The 16,475-nt window shown below is 49.6% G+C and overlaps 1 protein-coding gene across 4 annotated transcripts in view; it reads right to left on the bottom strand.

Annotated features, from left to right (window-relative positions):
• CLK3 (CDC like kinase 3) overlaps positions 1 to 16,475 on the bottom strand; it is a 211,341-nt gene that overhangs the window by 54,452 nt on the left and 140,414 nt on the right. For all 4 annotated transcript variants that reach the window (XM_069222125.1, XM_069222126.1, XM_069222127.1 and 1 more), the window contains one exon: positions 6,585 to 6,675. In XM_069222125.1, the coding sequence (XP_069078226.1) occupies positions 6,585 to 6,675 (91 nt within the window). The remainder of the gene's footprint in view (positions 1 to 6,584; positions 6,676 to 16,475) is intronic.

The raw sequence follows: 16,475 nt of genomic DNA, 5'->3' as shown, positions 1-16,475 counted from the left end.
TTGGGGCTTTGAAATTTTCCTCTATTCCTAGGGAATTGCCCTCCTCTATATTGTCCCCGAAAACCTCCTCTGTACTGTCCCTGGTAACTGGACGGTGTTGCCTGTGAGGTGCTGGCTTGTGTGCTCTGACCCCGAAACCCCCCTCTAAAGGGTGTTTTACGGAATGTGCTGTAATTCCCTCTGCTCTGCGGGGAGTAGAGTGCGCCCATGGCTTTAGCAGTGTCCGTGTCTTTTTTGAGTTTCTCAATCGCTGTGTCCACTTCTGGACCGAACAGTTCTTTTTCGTTAAAAGGCATATTGAGAACTGCTTGCTGAATCTCTGGTTTAAATCCAGACGTTCGGAGCCATGCATGCCTTCTGATAGTTACAGATGTATTAATTGTCCGTGCAGCTGTATCTGCAGCGTCCATGGAGGAGCGGATTTGGTTGTTGGAAATGGTCTGTCCCTCCTCAACCACTTGTTTTGCCCTATTTTGTAGGTCCTTGGGCAGATGGTCAATGAGATGTTGCATCTCATCCCAATGGGCTCTGTCATAGCGCGCAAGTAGTGCCTGGGAGTTAGCGATGCGCCACTGGTTTGCAGCTTGTGCTGCGACTCTTTTACCAGCTGCATCGAACTTGCGGCTTTCTTTATCTGGGGGTGGTGCATCTCCAGATGTGTGGGAGTTGGCCCTTTTCCTAGCTGCTCCTACAACGACAGTCTGGTGGCAGCTGTGTAGTGATGAAAGCCGGGTCTGTAGGAGGCGCCTTATACTTCTTTTCCACTCTTGGTGTGATTGCCCTACTTTTGACCGGCTCCTTAAAGATTTCTTTTGCGTGCCGGAGCATACCAGGGAGCATAGGCAGGCTTTGGTAGGAGCTGTGGGTGGAGGAGAGTGTGTTGAATAAAAAGTCATCCTCGACCTGTTCTGAGTGGAGGCTTACATTGTGAAATTGTGCTGCTCTAGCCACCACTTGAGAATACGCAGTGCTGTCCTCTGGTGGAGATGTAGGGTATGCCTCCGGACTGTTATCTGACACTGGGGCGTCGTATAAGTCCCATGCGTCTTGATCTTGGTCACCCTGGCTCATGGTGGTGTGAGCTGGGGAATGTGATGGAGTTTGTGCTGGTGAGACGTTAATCACAGGTGGAGGAGCGGGTGGTGGGGTAACTTTTTTCACCACTTTTGTTTGTGGTGTTTGTTCAGTTTGGAACTCCAATCTTCTCTTTCTTCTAATAGGGGGAAGGGTGCTTATTTTTCCTGTCCCCTGCTGTATGAAAATACGCTTTTGCGTATGGTCTACATCCGTTGAGTGTAGTTCTTCCTCAAACCTATGCTTTTGCATTTGGGAGGTTAGCGAGTGCTCTTCTGTATAAGAGCCTGAAACTGGGTCGGTTGCAGTTTGTTTTGGCACCGAAACCCTGTCTGCATCTTTTTTCGGCTCCGAGGTGACTTTTTTCTTTTTCGGGGCCGAAACCTCTCGGCGTCGATCTTCTTCGGTGCTGCTGTCTCGGCGTCGAGCCGTGTCTACACCGGTATCTCGGTGTCGATGCTTGTCTCCAGCACTTTCTCGGTCCCGAGAAGGCTGCGTGCCGGTGTCTCGACCGGAGTCGGACGATCTCGGCACTGTTTGGGCCGTTTTCGGTGCCGACGGTCGGTCACCGAATTTATGGGTCGAGCCATGGCCTGATGGCAGTGGCGTCCCCTGGGCCTTGTAAATCTTCTTTTGAGTGGTTTTCGACGTCCTACTCACGGTTTGTGTATCGTCGAATCCTTCGGAGTCCGATTCTTGGATCGAAAAGGATCCCTCCTCTTCTTGTTCCTCGAACTCCCGGTGGGCTGTCGGCGCGGACGCCATCTGAAGTCTTCTGGCTCGACGGTCTCGGAGAGTTTTTCGGGACCGGAACGCACGACAGGCCTCGCAGGTGTCTTCGCTGTGCTCAGGTGACAGGCACAGGTTGCAGACCAAGTGTTGGTCTGTATAGGGGTATTTATTGTGGCATTTGGGACAGAAACGGAACGGGGTCCGTTCCATCGGCGTTCTTCTGCACGCGGTCGGGCCGACCAGGCCCCGACGGGGGAATCGAAAAAATTACCCCGAAGGGCACCGGAGCTCTTCGATCTTAGACGCGGTGTTGAATCTAACTACGCCGACCCCGAACGCAACAATACCGACGAAAATCTTCCGAAATTAGCTATATTTCCGTTCCGAAACTCGGAGCGACAGGAACACGTCCGAACCCGATGGCGGAAAAAAAACAATCGAAGATGGAGTCGACGCCCATGCGCAATGGAGACAAAAGGAGGAGTCACTCGGTCCCGTGACTCGAAAGACTTCTTCGAAGAAAAACAACTTGTAGCACTCCGGCCCAACACCAGATGGCGAGCTATTGCAAAACATGCGTATCTACAGCGACAGATTCCATCGAACATGTCTTTTCTGTTCGCTCACTGTGTCTAAGAATCAACAAAGAAATAGCAAGGTATATCTACTCCTGCAGCAGCTATGTCCTCACATGCAATATAATGCACCCTGACTTATGGCTGCAAGGCCTGATGTAGGGGTGAATTAGGGGCCTGTCACACAGGCTCTGTGCCATGTTGTGTTTTCACTTTTAGCTGCACCAAGACATGCAGCCTGTGATGGCAGTCTCTATGTGCTTGGTGAGGGGTCCCTGGAGGTAGCAAAATACATACTGCAGCCCTTGGGGGCCCTCTTGGGTACCCATGCCCTAGGCCTAAGTGGTACCATTTACTAGGGACGTATGGGGGTGCCAAAGGTATGGCTAATTGAGGAACAATTGCTAAATTTTAGAGAAAGAGATCTGGCACTGGGCACCTGGTTAGAAGGAACCCAAGTGCACTTTCAGTCAGAATTGCATCAGGTAGCAGGCAAAACGTGTGGGTGACCATGTCAAAATGGGCACTGTCCTACACAGTCAAAGCCTGAGCCAGCACTCCTCTCCACACTTTCCTGAAAACTTCCACGGAATTAAACGAGCAGTGTAAGGAAATGCCTCCTTGGCATGGTTACCCCCTGACTTTTTGCCTTTGCTGATGCTATGTTTTGAATTGAAAGTGTGCTGAGGCCTGCTAACCAGGCCCCAGCACCAGTGTTCTTTCCCTAACCTGTACTTTTGTTTTCACAATTGGCACACCCTGGCATCCAGGTAAGTCCCCTGTAACTGGTACCCCTGGTACCAAGGGCCCTGATGCCAGGGAAGGTCTCAAAGGGCTGCAGCATATCTTATGCCACCCTGGGGACCCCTCACTCAGCACAGACACACTGCTTGCCAGCTTGTGTGTGCTGGTGAGGACAAAACGAGTAGGTCGACATGGCACTCCCCTCAGGGTGCCATGCCAACCTCACACTGCCTATGCAGTATAGATAAGTCACCCCTCTAGCAGGCCTTACAGCCCTAAGGCAGGGTGCACTATACCATTGGTGAGGGCACCAGTGCATGAGCACTGTGCCCCTACAGTGTCTAAGCAAAACCTTAGACATTGTAAGTGCAGGGTAACCATAAGAGTATATGGTCTGGGAGTCTGTCAAACACGAACTCCACAGCACCATAATGGCTACACTGAAAACTGGGAAGTTTGGTATCAAACTTCTCAGCACAATAAATGCACACTGATGCCCGTGTACATTTTATTGTAAAATACACCCCAGAGGGCACCTTAGAGGTGCCCCCTGAAACCTTAACCAACTACCCGTGTAGGCTGACTGGTTTTAGCAGCCTGCCACACTCGAGACATGTTGCTGGCCACATGGGGAGAGTCCCTTTGTCACTCTGTGGCTAGTAACAAAGCCTGTACTTGGTGGAGATGCTTATCACCTCCCCCTTGCAGGAACTGTAACACCTGGCGGTGAGCCTCAAAGGCTCACCCCCTTTGTTACAGCACCCCAGGGCATTCCAGCTAGTGGAGTTGCCCGCCCCCTCCGGCCACGGCCCCACTTTTGGCGGCAAGGCCGGAGGAGATAATGAGAAAAACAAGGAGGAGTCACTGGCCAGTCAGGACAGCCCCTAAGGCAACCTGAGCTGAGGTGACTCTGACTTTTAGAAATCCTCCATCTTGCAGATGGAGGATTCCCCCAATAGGGATAGGAATGTGACCCACTCCCCTTGGGAGGAGGCACAAAGAGGGTGTACCCACCCTCAGGGCTAGTAGCCATTGGCTACTAACCCCCAAGACCTAAGCACGCCCTTAAATTTAGTATTTAAGGGCTCCCCTGAACCTAGGAACTCAGATTCCTGCAACCTAAGAAGAAGAGGACTGCTGAGCTGAAAAACCCTGCAGAGAAGACTGAGACACCAACTGCTTTGGCCCCAGCTCTACCGGCCTGTCTCCCCCCTTCGGAAGAAAACTGCTCCAGCGACGCTTTCCCCAGGACCAGCGACCTCTGAATCCTCAGAGGACTGCCCTGCTCTAAAAGGATCAAGAAACTCCCGAGAACAGCGGCCCTGTTCACCCAAGACTGCAACTTTGTTTCCAAAGGAGCAACTTATAGGCAACAGCGTTTCCCGCCAGAAGCGTGAGACTTGCAACCCTGCACCCGGCGACCCCGACTCGTCGGGTGGAGAAACAACACTTCAGGGAGGACCCTCCGGTGACTCCAAGACTGTGAGTAACCAAAGTTGTCCCCCCTGAGCCCCCACAGAGACGCCTGCAGAGGGAATCCCGAGGCTCCCCCTGACCGCGACTGCCTGACTCTCAGATCCCGACGCCTGGAAAAGACCCTGCACCCGCAGCCCCCAGGATCTTAAGGATCGGAACTCCAGTGCAGGAGTGACCCCCAGGAGGCCCTCTCCCTTGCCCAGGTGGTGGCTACCCCGAGGAGCCCCCCCCCTTGCCTGCATCGCTGAAGAGACCCCTTGGTCTCCCATTGATTTCAATTACAAACCCGACGTGTGTTTGCACACTGCACCCGGCCGCCCCCGTGCTGCTGAGGGTGTACTTTCTGTGCTAACTTGTGTCCCCCCCGGTGCCCTACAAAACCCTTCTGGTCTGCCCTCCAAAGACGCGGGTACTTACCTGCTGGCAGACTGGAACCGGGGCACCCCCTTCTCCATTGAAGCCTATGTGTTTTGGGCACCACTTTGAACTCTGCACCTGACCGGCCCTGAGCAGCTGGTGTGGTAACTTTGGGGTTGCTCTGAACCCCCAACGGTGGGCTACCTTGGACCCAAACTTGAACCCCGTAGGTGGTTTACTTACCTGCAAGAACTAACAATTACTTACCTCCCCTAGGAACAGTGAAAATTGCACTAGTGTCTAGTTTTAAAATAGCTATATGTATTTTATTTGAAAAGTATATATGCTATTGTGATTATTCAAAGTTCCTAAAGTACTGACCTGCAATACCTTTCATGCAAAGTATTACATGTAGAATTTGAACCTGTGGTTCTTAAAATAAACTAAGAAAATATATTTTTCTATACAAAAACCTATTGGCCTGGAATTGTCTGAGTGTGTGTTCCTCATTTATTGCCTGTGTGTATGTACAACAAATGCTTAACACTACTCCTTTGATAAGCCTACTACTCGACCACACAATAGAGCATTAGTATTATTTCTTTTTGCCACTATCTTACCTCTAAGGGGAACCATTGGACTCTGTGCATACTATTCCTTACTTTGAAATAGTGCATACAGAGCCAACTTCCTACAAGCAGTGCTGACAGACCTGCTAAAACAGGACTCCACTATCCAGACTGGATTTCTCCTGCAGTCGCATCTACATGCAGCCCCTGTCCCACTGACTACACCACTCAGTGTTGTCTTACTGCTTTGCCACCATGTGGCTTTTCATAGTGAGAATGGAATTCAGTTGTTCAGCTCCTAGCATATTGTTTGCAGGGACATTCCTCCTATAGAAGAGAGATTTGTTAAGATGCTCTACAGTTTACAGAATCGGCAGGGGGTTAAAGATCACTAAAATCCCGGTCAGATGGGAGCACCCAAAGAACACATTCCCAATCTCCCCGGCCAGGTTGCGCAAACATTTGAAATGGTTTCAAAACATACTCCCTTTTTACATCTTACGGAGGCACACACACTTCGACATTTAAGGAAAGAAATTCCCTTTAGGATAAAAAGATGCTGCTGGGGCTTGCCCAATACCTTACTAGGACAGCAAAAGAGAGGCACTAAGACAGGAAAAGACAAAGTACTGAAACTGAGAGTCAGACATTAGGAAAGAAAGTCAGAGGTACTGCACTTTATAAAGGACACCACATAATAGCACAAAACACACTGTGCAGCCTAACAACAACAACTCCAGTATTTGGACTTAGAAATTTTGCCAACACTTATCAGTGTATTAACGCTTGATAAAAGCACTGAACTACTCATATCTACACTTAAAGGCATTTCCTGACGAGCCTGCAATATGGAGTTTATTAGGGCACGTGTAAGCACCCTTACCTACAAGTTAGTGTGACTCCATGAGGAAAGCGGTCTTGTATGTACAGACTATATATAGAGCGGCATAACCAAGATAGAATGTTTGTGAATTACGACAAGAATACTAGTGAGTATTCATAGCAATCTGAGAGGTTATCTGCTCAAGAAAATTCTTCTTTTATGAGATGAACATACCTCAAGAGGATGGCAATTCTCAGTCACATATTTCCCATCAGATGTGGTCTCGTCCCAGATAAGTTTCCCTTTGTGAAAGTACTTTTGTTTTCTAGAGGATCGGGAAAAGGTTATTATTTGTAAATAAGTAATAAAACAAAGCATGCTTTTTATTCAAGGAAAACATACATTTCATGGTTTTGCAACATTTTTGCCTCTTTAAATTATTTCTACTCTTTTTTTGGACCAAATTTGACAGAGCAGGACCAATTGAATACAGGGGGAAAACCATTACAAAATGCTTACAAAAACCCCCCTCATTGTTAATCAAGTACAGTTATGTCTCCCACACTTCAATAATACCTGCTGCAGGTGGAGTTCCCTAAAGGCTTATGGTAAGATGGATTCTGTTTAACTCTGATGTGAATTCGTTTATGTAACTAAGGTGCATCTTTGGTTTTAAGGTATAAGGCCTGCAAAGAGACGGGTACTTTCCTCAAGATGAATCGAGATAATGTACAAGTTACTTACCTTCGGTAACGAAATATCTGGTAGAGACATATTCTAGTTGCAGATGCCTCACCTTAGAATTTCCCCCAGGCGTCAGACTGGATGCAGAGATTTTTCTTCGAGCACTAACCTTGCATGTCAATAGGTGGCGTCGGTCGACTCCGCGGGCGTCGTAGTCGCCGTGATGATGTCGGGAGTAGTACAGAGACGCCGCCTCAGCACAGTGATGTCAGCTTCTTTTAACGATTTTCCACGCCAAAGCGCAGAGCCACTAAGAACACTGAGATTGGTGCACCAGAGCTAAGGACCTCAATGGGGAATCCCTGTCCCTAGAAATCAGTCCGCAAGCGGGAAGGATGGGTGGGTTGGTAAGGAATCTGCAACTAGAATATGTCTCTACCAGATATTTCGTTACCGAAGGTAAGTAACTTGTACATCTGATAGAGACTTCTAGTTGCAGATTCCTTACCTTTGAATAGATACCCAAGCAATGCCATACTCGGAGGTGGGCTGCTAACCAAGATCATACTAGGACGTCCTGCAGGACCGAACAACCAAAGTAGCTGTCCCAACAGACCTGACTGTCCAGGCAGTAGTGTTTTGCAAATGTGTGCAGGGATGCCCACGTAGCAGCCTGGCAGATATCCAGGACAGGAACTCCACGCGCTAACGCAGTGGAAGCAGCAGTTGTTCTGGTGGAATGAGCGGGCAAGCCCTCAGGGGGTTGCTTCTTTGTCAAAGCGTAGCACATCTTGATGCAAAGAAGCACTCATCGAGAGATGGTACGTTTTTGCACTGCCTTCCCTTTCTTCGCACCCACATACCCGACAGAGTTGATCGTCCACCCGGAAATCTTTGGTACACTTAAGATAGAATGCCAACGCTCTTTTTGGGTCCAGACGGTGGAGTCTCTCCTCCTCATGGGAGGGATGTGGGGGTGCATAAAAAGTAGGCAAGGTGATGGACTAGCCTACATGAAAAGGCGTAATAACCTTGGGAAGGAAGGAAGGCTAGTGCGAAACACCATTTTATCAGGGTGCACAGACAAGAATGGAGGCTGGAAGAAAGGGCTTGAAGCTCACTCACTCTACGAGCAGAAGTGATGACAACAATAAAGACAGTCTTGAAAGTGGGGAGCCGTAAAGGGCAATTGTGCATTGGCTCAAAGGGAGTACACATTAAGTAAGTAAGGACAAGATTGAGGTACCACTGAGGCCTGATAAATGGAGTGGGAGGAAATAAAAGGGTGAGAGCTTTAAGGAATCTATTCACAATAGGAGATTTTCAGTGAGGGCTGATCAGGTAGCCTAAGAAAGGTCGAAATGGCAGATAAATACCCTTTAAGGGTGCCCAAAGCAGAGCCCTGCTGGGCCAAAGAAAGAATGAACAAAAGAACCTCAGATAGAGGAGCAGAGAGGGGATTAACAGATTTGTTGGTGCACCATGCCACAAATTTATGCCAACAACAGGCATATACCGTTTTGGTGGAGGGACGCCTGGCTGCCAAGATAACATCAACACTTTGGGTGGAAGATCAAAAGTCGTCAATTGTTGCCGCTCAATCTCCACGCATGAAGGCGGAGATTGGACAGGTTTGGGTGGAGAACCATCCCCTGTTGCTGCGACAGAAGATCCGCCAAAGAGGCAGTCTGAGTGGAGGATCGGTGGCCATATTCAATAGCTCTGGATACCATACTTTCCGTGCCTATTCCGGGGCCACCAACATGACTTGGACCCGGTCATTCCTGATCTTCTTGAGAACTCTGGGCAGAAGTGGTAAAGGTGGAAAAGAGGACGGAGTTCCACTCGAGACAAAAAGTCTCCGAGCGAGTGACGTATTGGAAACTCCAAAGCGCAAAACAGCTGACACTGCGGAGGAAAACAGATCTAACCAAGACTCTCCCCACTGCTGAAAGAGACCTTGCACCACCTCCAGATGGAGATGCCATTCGTGATCGGCTATGCATCGACAGTTGAGTTTTTCTGCTCTGGCGTTGAGGGAACCTGCAGATGTTCAACCACCAGGGTAATGCCCTGATGTTCCAGCCATGTCCAGAGGCGTAGGGCCATCTGACAAAGGGTCAAGGACCCTACTCCTTCCGCAAGCCTGATCGCCCAGAGCTTCAGAAGATCGATATGGAGCCCAGTCTCCGTTGGAGACCAGAGGCCTCTGATCTCCGTCCCTCCCATGGAGCTGCCCCAACCCAGAAGTGACGCATCTGTCACTATGAATAGAACTGGCTGGGTAAGGGACAGGATCTGCTATGGACCCAATGCAGATTCGAAAGCCACTACTGCAGGTCTTTCGCAGTCCCCTCCGAGATCTGGACCATGTCAGAGAGATTCCCCATATGCTGCGCCCAGTGGAACTTCAAGTCCCACTGCAGAGCCTGCATAAGCCATCTGGCATGTGTCACTAGCAGGATGCAGGAGGCCATGAGGCCCAGCAGCCTCAGAGTCAGTCTCACCGAATCCCAAGACCGAGGCTAGAAGATCAGAATCATAGCCTGAATATCTTGGACTCACTTTTTGGGAGGATAAGCCCGAAACTGCACTGTGTCCAGAACAGCTCAGATGAAAGGGACGTCATCACGGCAACTACGAAGCCCGCGGAGACGACCGACGCGCAAGGGTATTGCTCGAAGAAAAACCTCTGGAGCCAGTCTGACGCCTGGGGGAAATTCTAAGGTAAAGGATCTGCAACTAGAAGTCTCTATCAGATACATGGTGATAGGCAAGGACTCTATGTTGGGCCGATGTCTTCTGTGAGCTGGACTGAGTAAACACTAGGATGTTTTGGCTAACGCTGTGCAATCAAGGTTTTAGAACAGTTAGGGAGGTGTAAAGAAATGGCTCCCTGTTGCAGTTACCCCCCACTTTTTGCCTGATACTGATGCTGACTTGACTGAGAAGTGTGCTGGGACCCTGCTAACCAGGCCCCAGCACCAGTGTTCCTTCACCTAAAATGTACCATTGTATCCACAATTGGCACACCCTGGCATTCAGATAAGTCCCTTGTAACTGGTACTTCTAGTACCAAGGGCCCTGATGCCAAGGAAGGTCTCTAAGGGCTGCAGCATGTCTTATGCCACCCTGGAGACCTCTCACTCAGCACAGACACACTGCTTGCCAGCTTGTGTGTGCTAGTGAGGACAAAATGAGTAAGTCGACATGGCACTCCCCTCAGGGTGCCATGCCAGCCTCTCACTGCCTATGCAGTATAGGTAAGACACCCCTCTAGCAGGCCTTACAGCCCTAAGGCAGGGTGCACTATACCATAGGTGAGGGTACCAGTGCATGAGCATGGTACCCCTACAGTGTCTAAACAAAACCTTAGACATTGTAAGTGCAGGGTAGCCATAAGAGTATATGGTCTGGGAGTCTGTCAAACACGAACTCCACAGCACCATAATGGCTACACTGAAAACTGGGAAGTTTGGTATCAAACTTCTCAGCACAATAAATGCACACTGATGCCAGTGTACATTTTATTGTAAAATACACCCCAGAGGGCACCTTAGAGGTGCCCCCTGAAACTTAACCGACTATCTGTGTAGGCTGACTAGTTTTAGCAGCCTGCCACAAACCGAGACATGTTGCTGGCCCCATGGGGAGAGTGCCTTTGTCACTCTGAGGCCAGTAACAAAGCCTGCACTGGGTGGAGATGCTAACACCTCCCCCAGGCAGGAATTGTCACACCTGGCGGTGAGCCTCAAAGGCTCACCTCCTTTGTGCCAACCCAGCAGGACACTCCAGCTAGTGGAGTTGCCCGCCCCCTCCGGCCAGGCCCCACTTTTGGCGGCAAGGCCGGAGAAAATAATGAGAAAAACAAGGAGGAGTCACTGGCCAGTCAGGACAGCCCCTAAGGTGTCCTGAGCTGAGGTGACTCTGACTTTTAGAAATCCTCCATCTTGCAGATGGAGGATTCCCCCAATAGGGTTAGGATTGTGACACCCTCCCCTTGGGAGGAGGCACAAAGAGGGTGTACCCACCCTCAGGGCTAGTAGCCATTGGCTACTAACCCCCCAGACCTAAACACGCCCTTAAATTTAGTATTTAAGGGCTACCCTGAACCCTAGAAAATTAGATTCCTGCAACTACAAGAAGAAGGACTGCCTAGCTGAAAACCCCTGCAGAGGAAGACCAGAAGACGACAACTGCCTTGGCTCCAGAAACTCACCGGCCTGTCTCCTGCCTTCCAAAGATCCTGCTCCAGCGACGCCTTCCAAAGGGACCAGCGACCTCGACATCCTCTGAGGACTGCCCCTGCTTCGAAAAGACAAGAAACTCCCGAGGACAGCGGACCTGCTCCAAGAAAAGCTGCAACTTTGTTTCCAGCAGCTTTAAAGAACCCTGCAAGCTCCCCGCAAGAAGCGTGAGACTTGCAACACTGCACCCGGCGACCCCGACTCGGCTGGTGGAGATCCAACACCTCAGGAGGGACCCCAGGACTACTCTGATACTGTGAGTACCAAAACCTGTCCCCCCTGCGCCCCCACAGCGCCGCCTGCAGAGGGAATCCCGAGGCTTCCCCTGACCGCGACTCTTTGAATCCAAAGTCCCGACGCCTGGGAAAGACCCTGCACCCGCAGCCCCCAGGACCTGAAGGACCGGACTTTCACTGGAGAAGTGACCCCCAGGAGTCCCTCTCCCTTGCCCAAGTGGAGGTTTCCCCGAGGAACCCCCCCCTTGCCTGCCTGCAGCGCTGAAGAGATCCCGAGATCTCTCATAGACTAACATTGCGAACCCGACGCTTGTTTCTACACTGCACCCGGCCGCCCCCGCGCTGCTGAGGGTGAAATTTCTGTGTGGACTTGTGTCCCCCCCGGTGCCCTGCAAAACCCCCCTGGTCTGCCCTCCGAAGACGCGGGTACTTACCTGCAAGCAGACCGGAACCGGGGCACCCCCTTCTCTCCATTCTAGCCTATGTGTTTTGGGCACCACTTTGAACTCTGCACCTGACCGGCCCTGAGCTGCTGGTGTGGTGACTTTGGGGTTGCTCTGAACCCCCAACGGTGGGCTACCTTGGACCAAGAACTAAGCCCTGTAAGTGTCTTACTTACCTGGTTAACCTAACAAATACTTACCTCCCCTAGGAACTGTGAAAATTGCACTAAGTGTCCACTTTTAAAACAGCTATTTGTGAATAACTTGAAAAGTATACATGCAATTTTGATGATTTGAAGTTCCTAAAGTACTTACCTGCAATGCCTTTCGAATGAGATATTACATGTAGAATTTGAACCTGTGGTTCTTAAAATAAACTAAGAAAAGATATTTTTCTATACAAAAACCTATTGGCTGGATTTGTCTCTGAGTGTGTGTACTTCATTTATTGTCTATGTGTATGTACAACAAATGCTTAACACTACTCCTTGGATAAGCCTACTGCTCGACCACACTACCACAAAATAGAGCATTAGTATTATCTATTTTTACCACTATTTTACCTCTAAGGGGAACCCTTGGACTCTGTGCATGCTATTCCTTACTTTGAAATAGCACATACAGAGCCAACTTCCTACATTGGTGGATCAGCGGTGGGGTACAAGACTTTGCATTTGCTGGACTACTCAGCCAATACCTGATCACACGACAAATTCCAAAATTGTCATTAGAAATTGATTTTTGCAATTTGAAAAGTTTTCTAAATTCTTAAAAGACCTGCTAGGGCCTTGTGTTAGATCCTGTTTAGCATTTCTTTTAGAGTTTAAAAGTTTGTAAAAGTTTGAATTAGATTCTAGAACCAGTTGTAGATTCTTAAAAAGTATTCCAACTTCTAGAAGCAAAATGTCTAGCACAGATGTGACTGTGGTGGAACTCGACACCACACCTTACCTCCATCTTAAGATGAGGGAGCTAAGGTCACTCTGTAAAATAAAGAAAATAACAATGGGCCCCAAACCTACCAAAATACAGCTCCAGGAGCTTTTGGCAGAGTTTGAAAAGGCCAACCCCTCTGAGGGTGGCAACTCAGAGGAAGAGGATAGTGACTTGGAGGAAAATTCCCCCCTACCAGTCCTATCTAGGGAGAACAGGGTCCCTCAAACCCTGACTCCAAAAATAATAGTCAGAGATGCTGGTTCCCTCACAGGAGAGACCAACACCTCTGAAATCACTGAGGATAACCCCAGTGAAGAGGACATCCAGTTAGCCAGGATGGTCAAAAGATTGGCTTTGGAAAAGCAGCTCCTAGCCATAGAAAGGGAAAGAAAAGAGATGGGCCTAGGTCCCATCAATGGTGGCAGCAACTTAAATAGGGTCAGAGATTCTCCTGACATTCTAAAAATCCCCAAAGGGATTGTAACAAAATATGAAGATGGTGATGACATCACCAAATGGTTCACAGCTTTTGAGAGGGCTTGTGTAACCAGAAAAGTGAACAGATCTCACTGGGGTGCTCTCCTTTGGGAAATGTTCACTGGAAAGTGTAGGGATAGACTCCTCACACTCTCTGGAAAAGATGCAGAATCTTATGACCTCATGAAGGGTACCCTGATTGAGGGCTTTGGATTCTCCACTGAGGAGTATAGAATTAGATTCAGGGGGGCTCAAAAATCCTCGAGCCAGACCTGGGTTGATTTTGTAGACTACTCAGTAAAAACACTAGATGGTTGGTTAACTGGAAATGAAGTGTGTGACTATGTTGGGCTTTATAATTTGTTTATGAAAGAACACATTTTAAGTAACTGCTTCAATGAAAAGTTGCATCAGTATCTGGTAGACCTAGGTCCAATTTCTCCCCAAGAATTGGGAAAGAAGGCAGACCACTGGGTCAAGACTAGGGTAACCAAAACTTCCACTGGGGGTGACCAAAAGAAAGGGGTTACAAAAACTCCCCAGGAGGAAGTGGGTGACACTAGAAACAAAGAAAAAGAGTCCTCTGTAGGCCCCCAAAAACCAGAACAGGTGGGTGGGCCCCAGGACACAACCCAAAACAAAGGTGGGTACCAGGGTAAGAACTGGGATGCCACTAAGGCATGGTGCCACAACTGTAAACAGTCTGGGCACCACACCAAGGACACTTCTTGTCCCAAAAACAAACCCCAGAACAAAATTCCTGGGGTAACCAGTGTAGCCATGGGAGATGACTCCTCAGATGAGGAGGTCTTCCTAGCCTTCAACTGGAAACAGGGCCCAACAGGTGAGTTGGAGATTCCAGAGGGAAGCAGACACTTCCACCACCTACTGGTGAATGGAATCCCAACCACTGCCCTGAGAGACACTTGTGCCAGTCACACTATTGTGCATGACAGGCTGGTGCTCTCAAACCAGTACATCCCAGGTGAGACTGCCAGGGTAAGAGTTAGCCTAGACAGGGTCACTAAGAGGCCTGTGGCTTTAGTGCCCATAGAAGTGGGTGGCACTCTTAGCTGGAGAAGGGTAGTAGTCAGTACAGACCTCCCCCTTGATTGTCTCCTTGGAAATGACTACCCAGAGGTTAGTCAGAGCCCAAGAGAGGAACTGGTCCAGTGCCAGTCCTCTCCCAAGGATTCTGGAAGTCCTGCCTCTGCAGTAAATGCAAGCAGGCCCCAGAAGAAGAAGAAAAGAAAACAGAGTAGGAAGGGTGGACAACCTTTAGCCAAGGTTACAGCAAGCCAAGGAGATTCTGCTCCAGTAGGGGAGAACTCCAAAAATGGCCCTGATAAAGTCCAACCTGACCCACAAGAAGTCCTGGCTAGTCAGGCAACTGTTAAACCTGAGTGGGTGGCTCCTCAGCTAACAGAAGAAAGAGTGGAAGAAGGGTGTTTACTACAAGATGTGGTAACCCCCCACTCTAATACAGCAGACAGGCAACCTGAACCCAAAGAAGCCTGTAACTTAGCCCCTTCCCTTTTAGGTGAAGAGCTAAAGGTGTGGTTCTGGGCCCTGACAGCTGTCAGTGGCCTCTGCTGGGTGTTAGCCTTTATGGCTGCACTATCCTTAGCATGGTGGTCTGACCCCATGCCAAATAGCAAGTTAGGCCCCCTGACCCTATTGGTCATGGTGGGGTTACTCCAGCTCTGGGTAACCTCTCTGGGTAAGCTAGGGGTGACCCTGGCCAAGATAAGGTTAGCAGAGGTGGACACCTCTAAGACCAAAATAGAAAGAATGGGTGGAGACATTGAAGAGGCAGACAAGAGGCAATTCAGACTAGGTCCTATCACTGTGGAAGTGGGTCAGTTCCCCAAAAGGGAATGACCTGAACAGAAGGATGTAAGGCAGAGTAGGCCCTGCAACTAACCAGCCTATTTCTCCTACTCTTCCTCGCCTGACAGACTAGGAAGACTCTCCCAGCTTGGGCTGAGTCTCCTGGCCTGTGGGCTGGGGGGGGCTTGTGTAAAGAAATGGCTCCCTGTTGCAGTTACCCCCCACTTTTTGCCTGATACTGATGCTGACTTGACTGAGAAGTGTGCTGGGACCCTGCTAACCAGGCCCCAGCACCAGTGTTCCTTCACCTAAAATGTACCATTGTATCCACAATTGGCACACCCTGGCATTCAGATAAGTCCCTTGTAACTGGTACTTCTAGTACCAAGGGCCCTGATGCCAAGGAAGGTCTCTAAGGGCTGCAGCATGTCTTATGCCACCCTGGAGACCTCTCACTCAGCACAGACACACTGCTTGCCAGCTTGTGTGTGCTAGTGAGGACAAAATGAGTAAGTCGACATGGCACTCCCCTCAGGGTGCCATGCCAGCCTCTCACTGCCTATGCAGTATAGGTAAGACACCCCTCTAGCAGGCCTTACAGCCCTAAGGCAGGGTGCACTATACCATAGGTGAGGGTACCAGTGCATGAGCATGGTACCCCTACAGTGTCTAAACAAAACCTTAGACATTGTAAGTGCAGGGTAGCCATAAGAGTATATGGTCTGGGAGTCTGTCAAACACGAACTCCACAGCACCATAATGGCTACACTGAAAACTGGGAAGTTTGGTATCAAACTTCTCAGCACAATAAATGCACACTGATGCCAGTGTACATTTTATTGTAAAATACACCCCAGAGGGCACCTTAGAGGTGCCCCCTGAAACTTAACCGACTATCTGTGTAGGCTGACTAGTTTTAGCAGCCTGCCACAAACCGAGACATGTTGCTGGCCCCATGGGGAGAGTGCCTTTGTCACTCTGAGGCCAGTAACAAAGCCTGCACTGGGTGGAGATGCTAACACCTCCCCCAGGCAGGAATTGTCACACCTGGCGGTGAGCCTCAAAGGCTCACCTCCTTTGTGCCAACCCAGCAGGACACTCCAGCTAGTGGAGTTGCCCGCCCCCTCCGGCCAGGCCCCACTTTTGGCGGCAAGGCCGGAGAAAATAATGAGAAAAACAAGGAGGAGTCACTGGCCAGTCAGGACAGCCCCTAAGGTGTCCTGAGCTGAGGTGACTCTGACTTTTAGAAATCCTCCATCTTGCAGATGGAGG

This window comes from Pleurodeles waltl, chromosome 3_1, assembly GCF_031143425.1.
Source record: "Pleurodeles waltl isolate 20211129_DDA chromosome 3_1, aPleWal1.hap1.20221129, whole genome shotgun sequence".
Taxonomy (NCBI): domain Eukaryota; kingdom Metazoa; phylum Chordata; class Amphibia; order Caudata; family Salamandridae; genus Pleurodeles; species Pleurodeles waltl.
The sequence above is the reverse complement of the archived record's forward strand: the minus strand, read 5'-3'. Positions and strand labels throughout refer to the sequence as shown.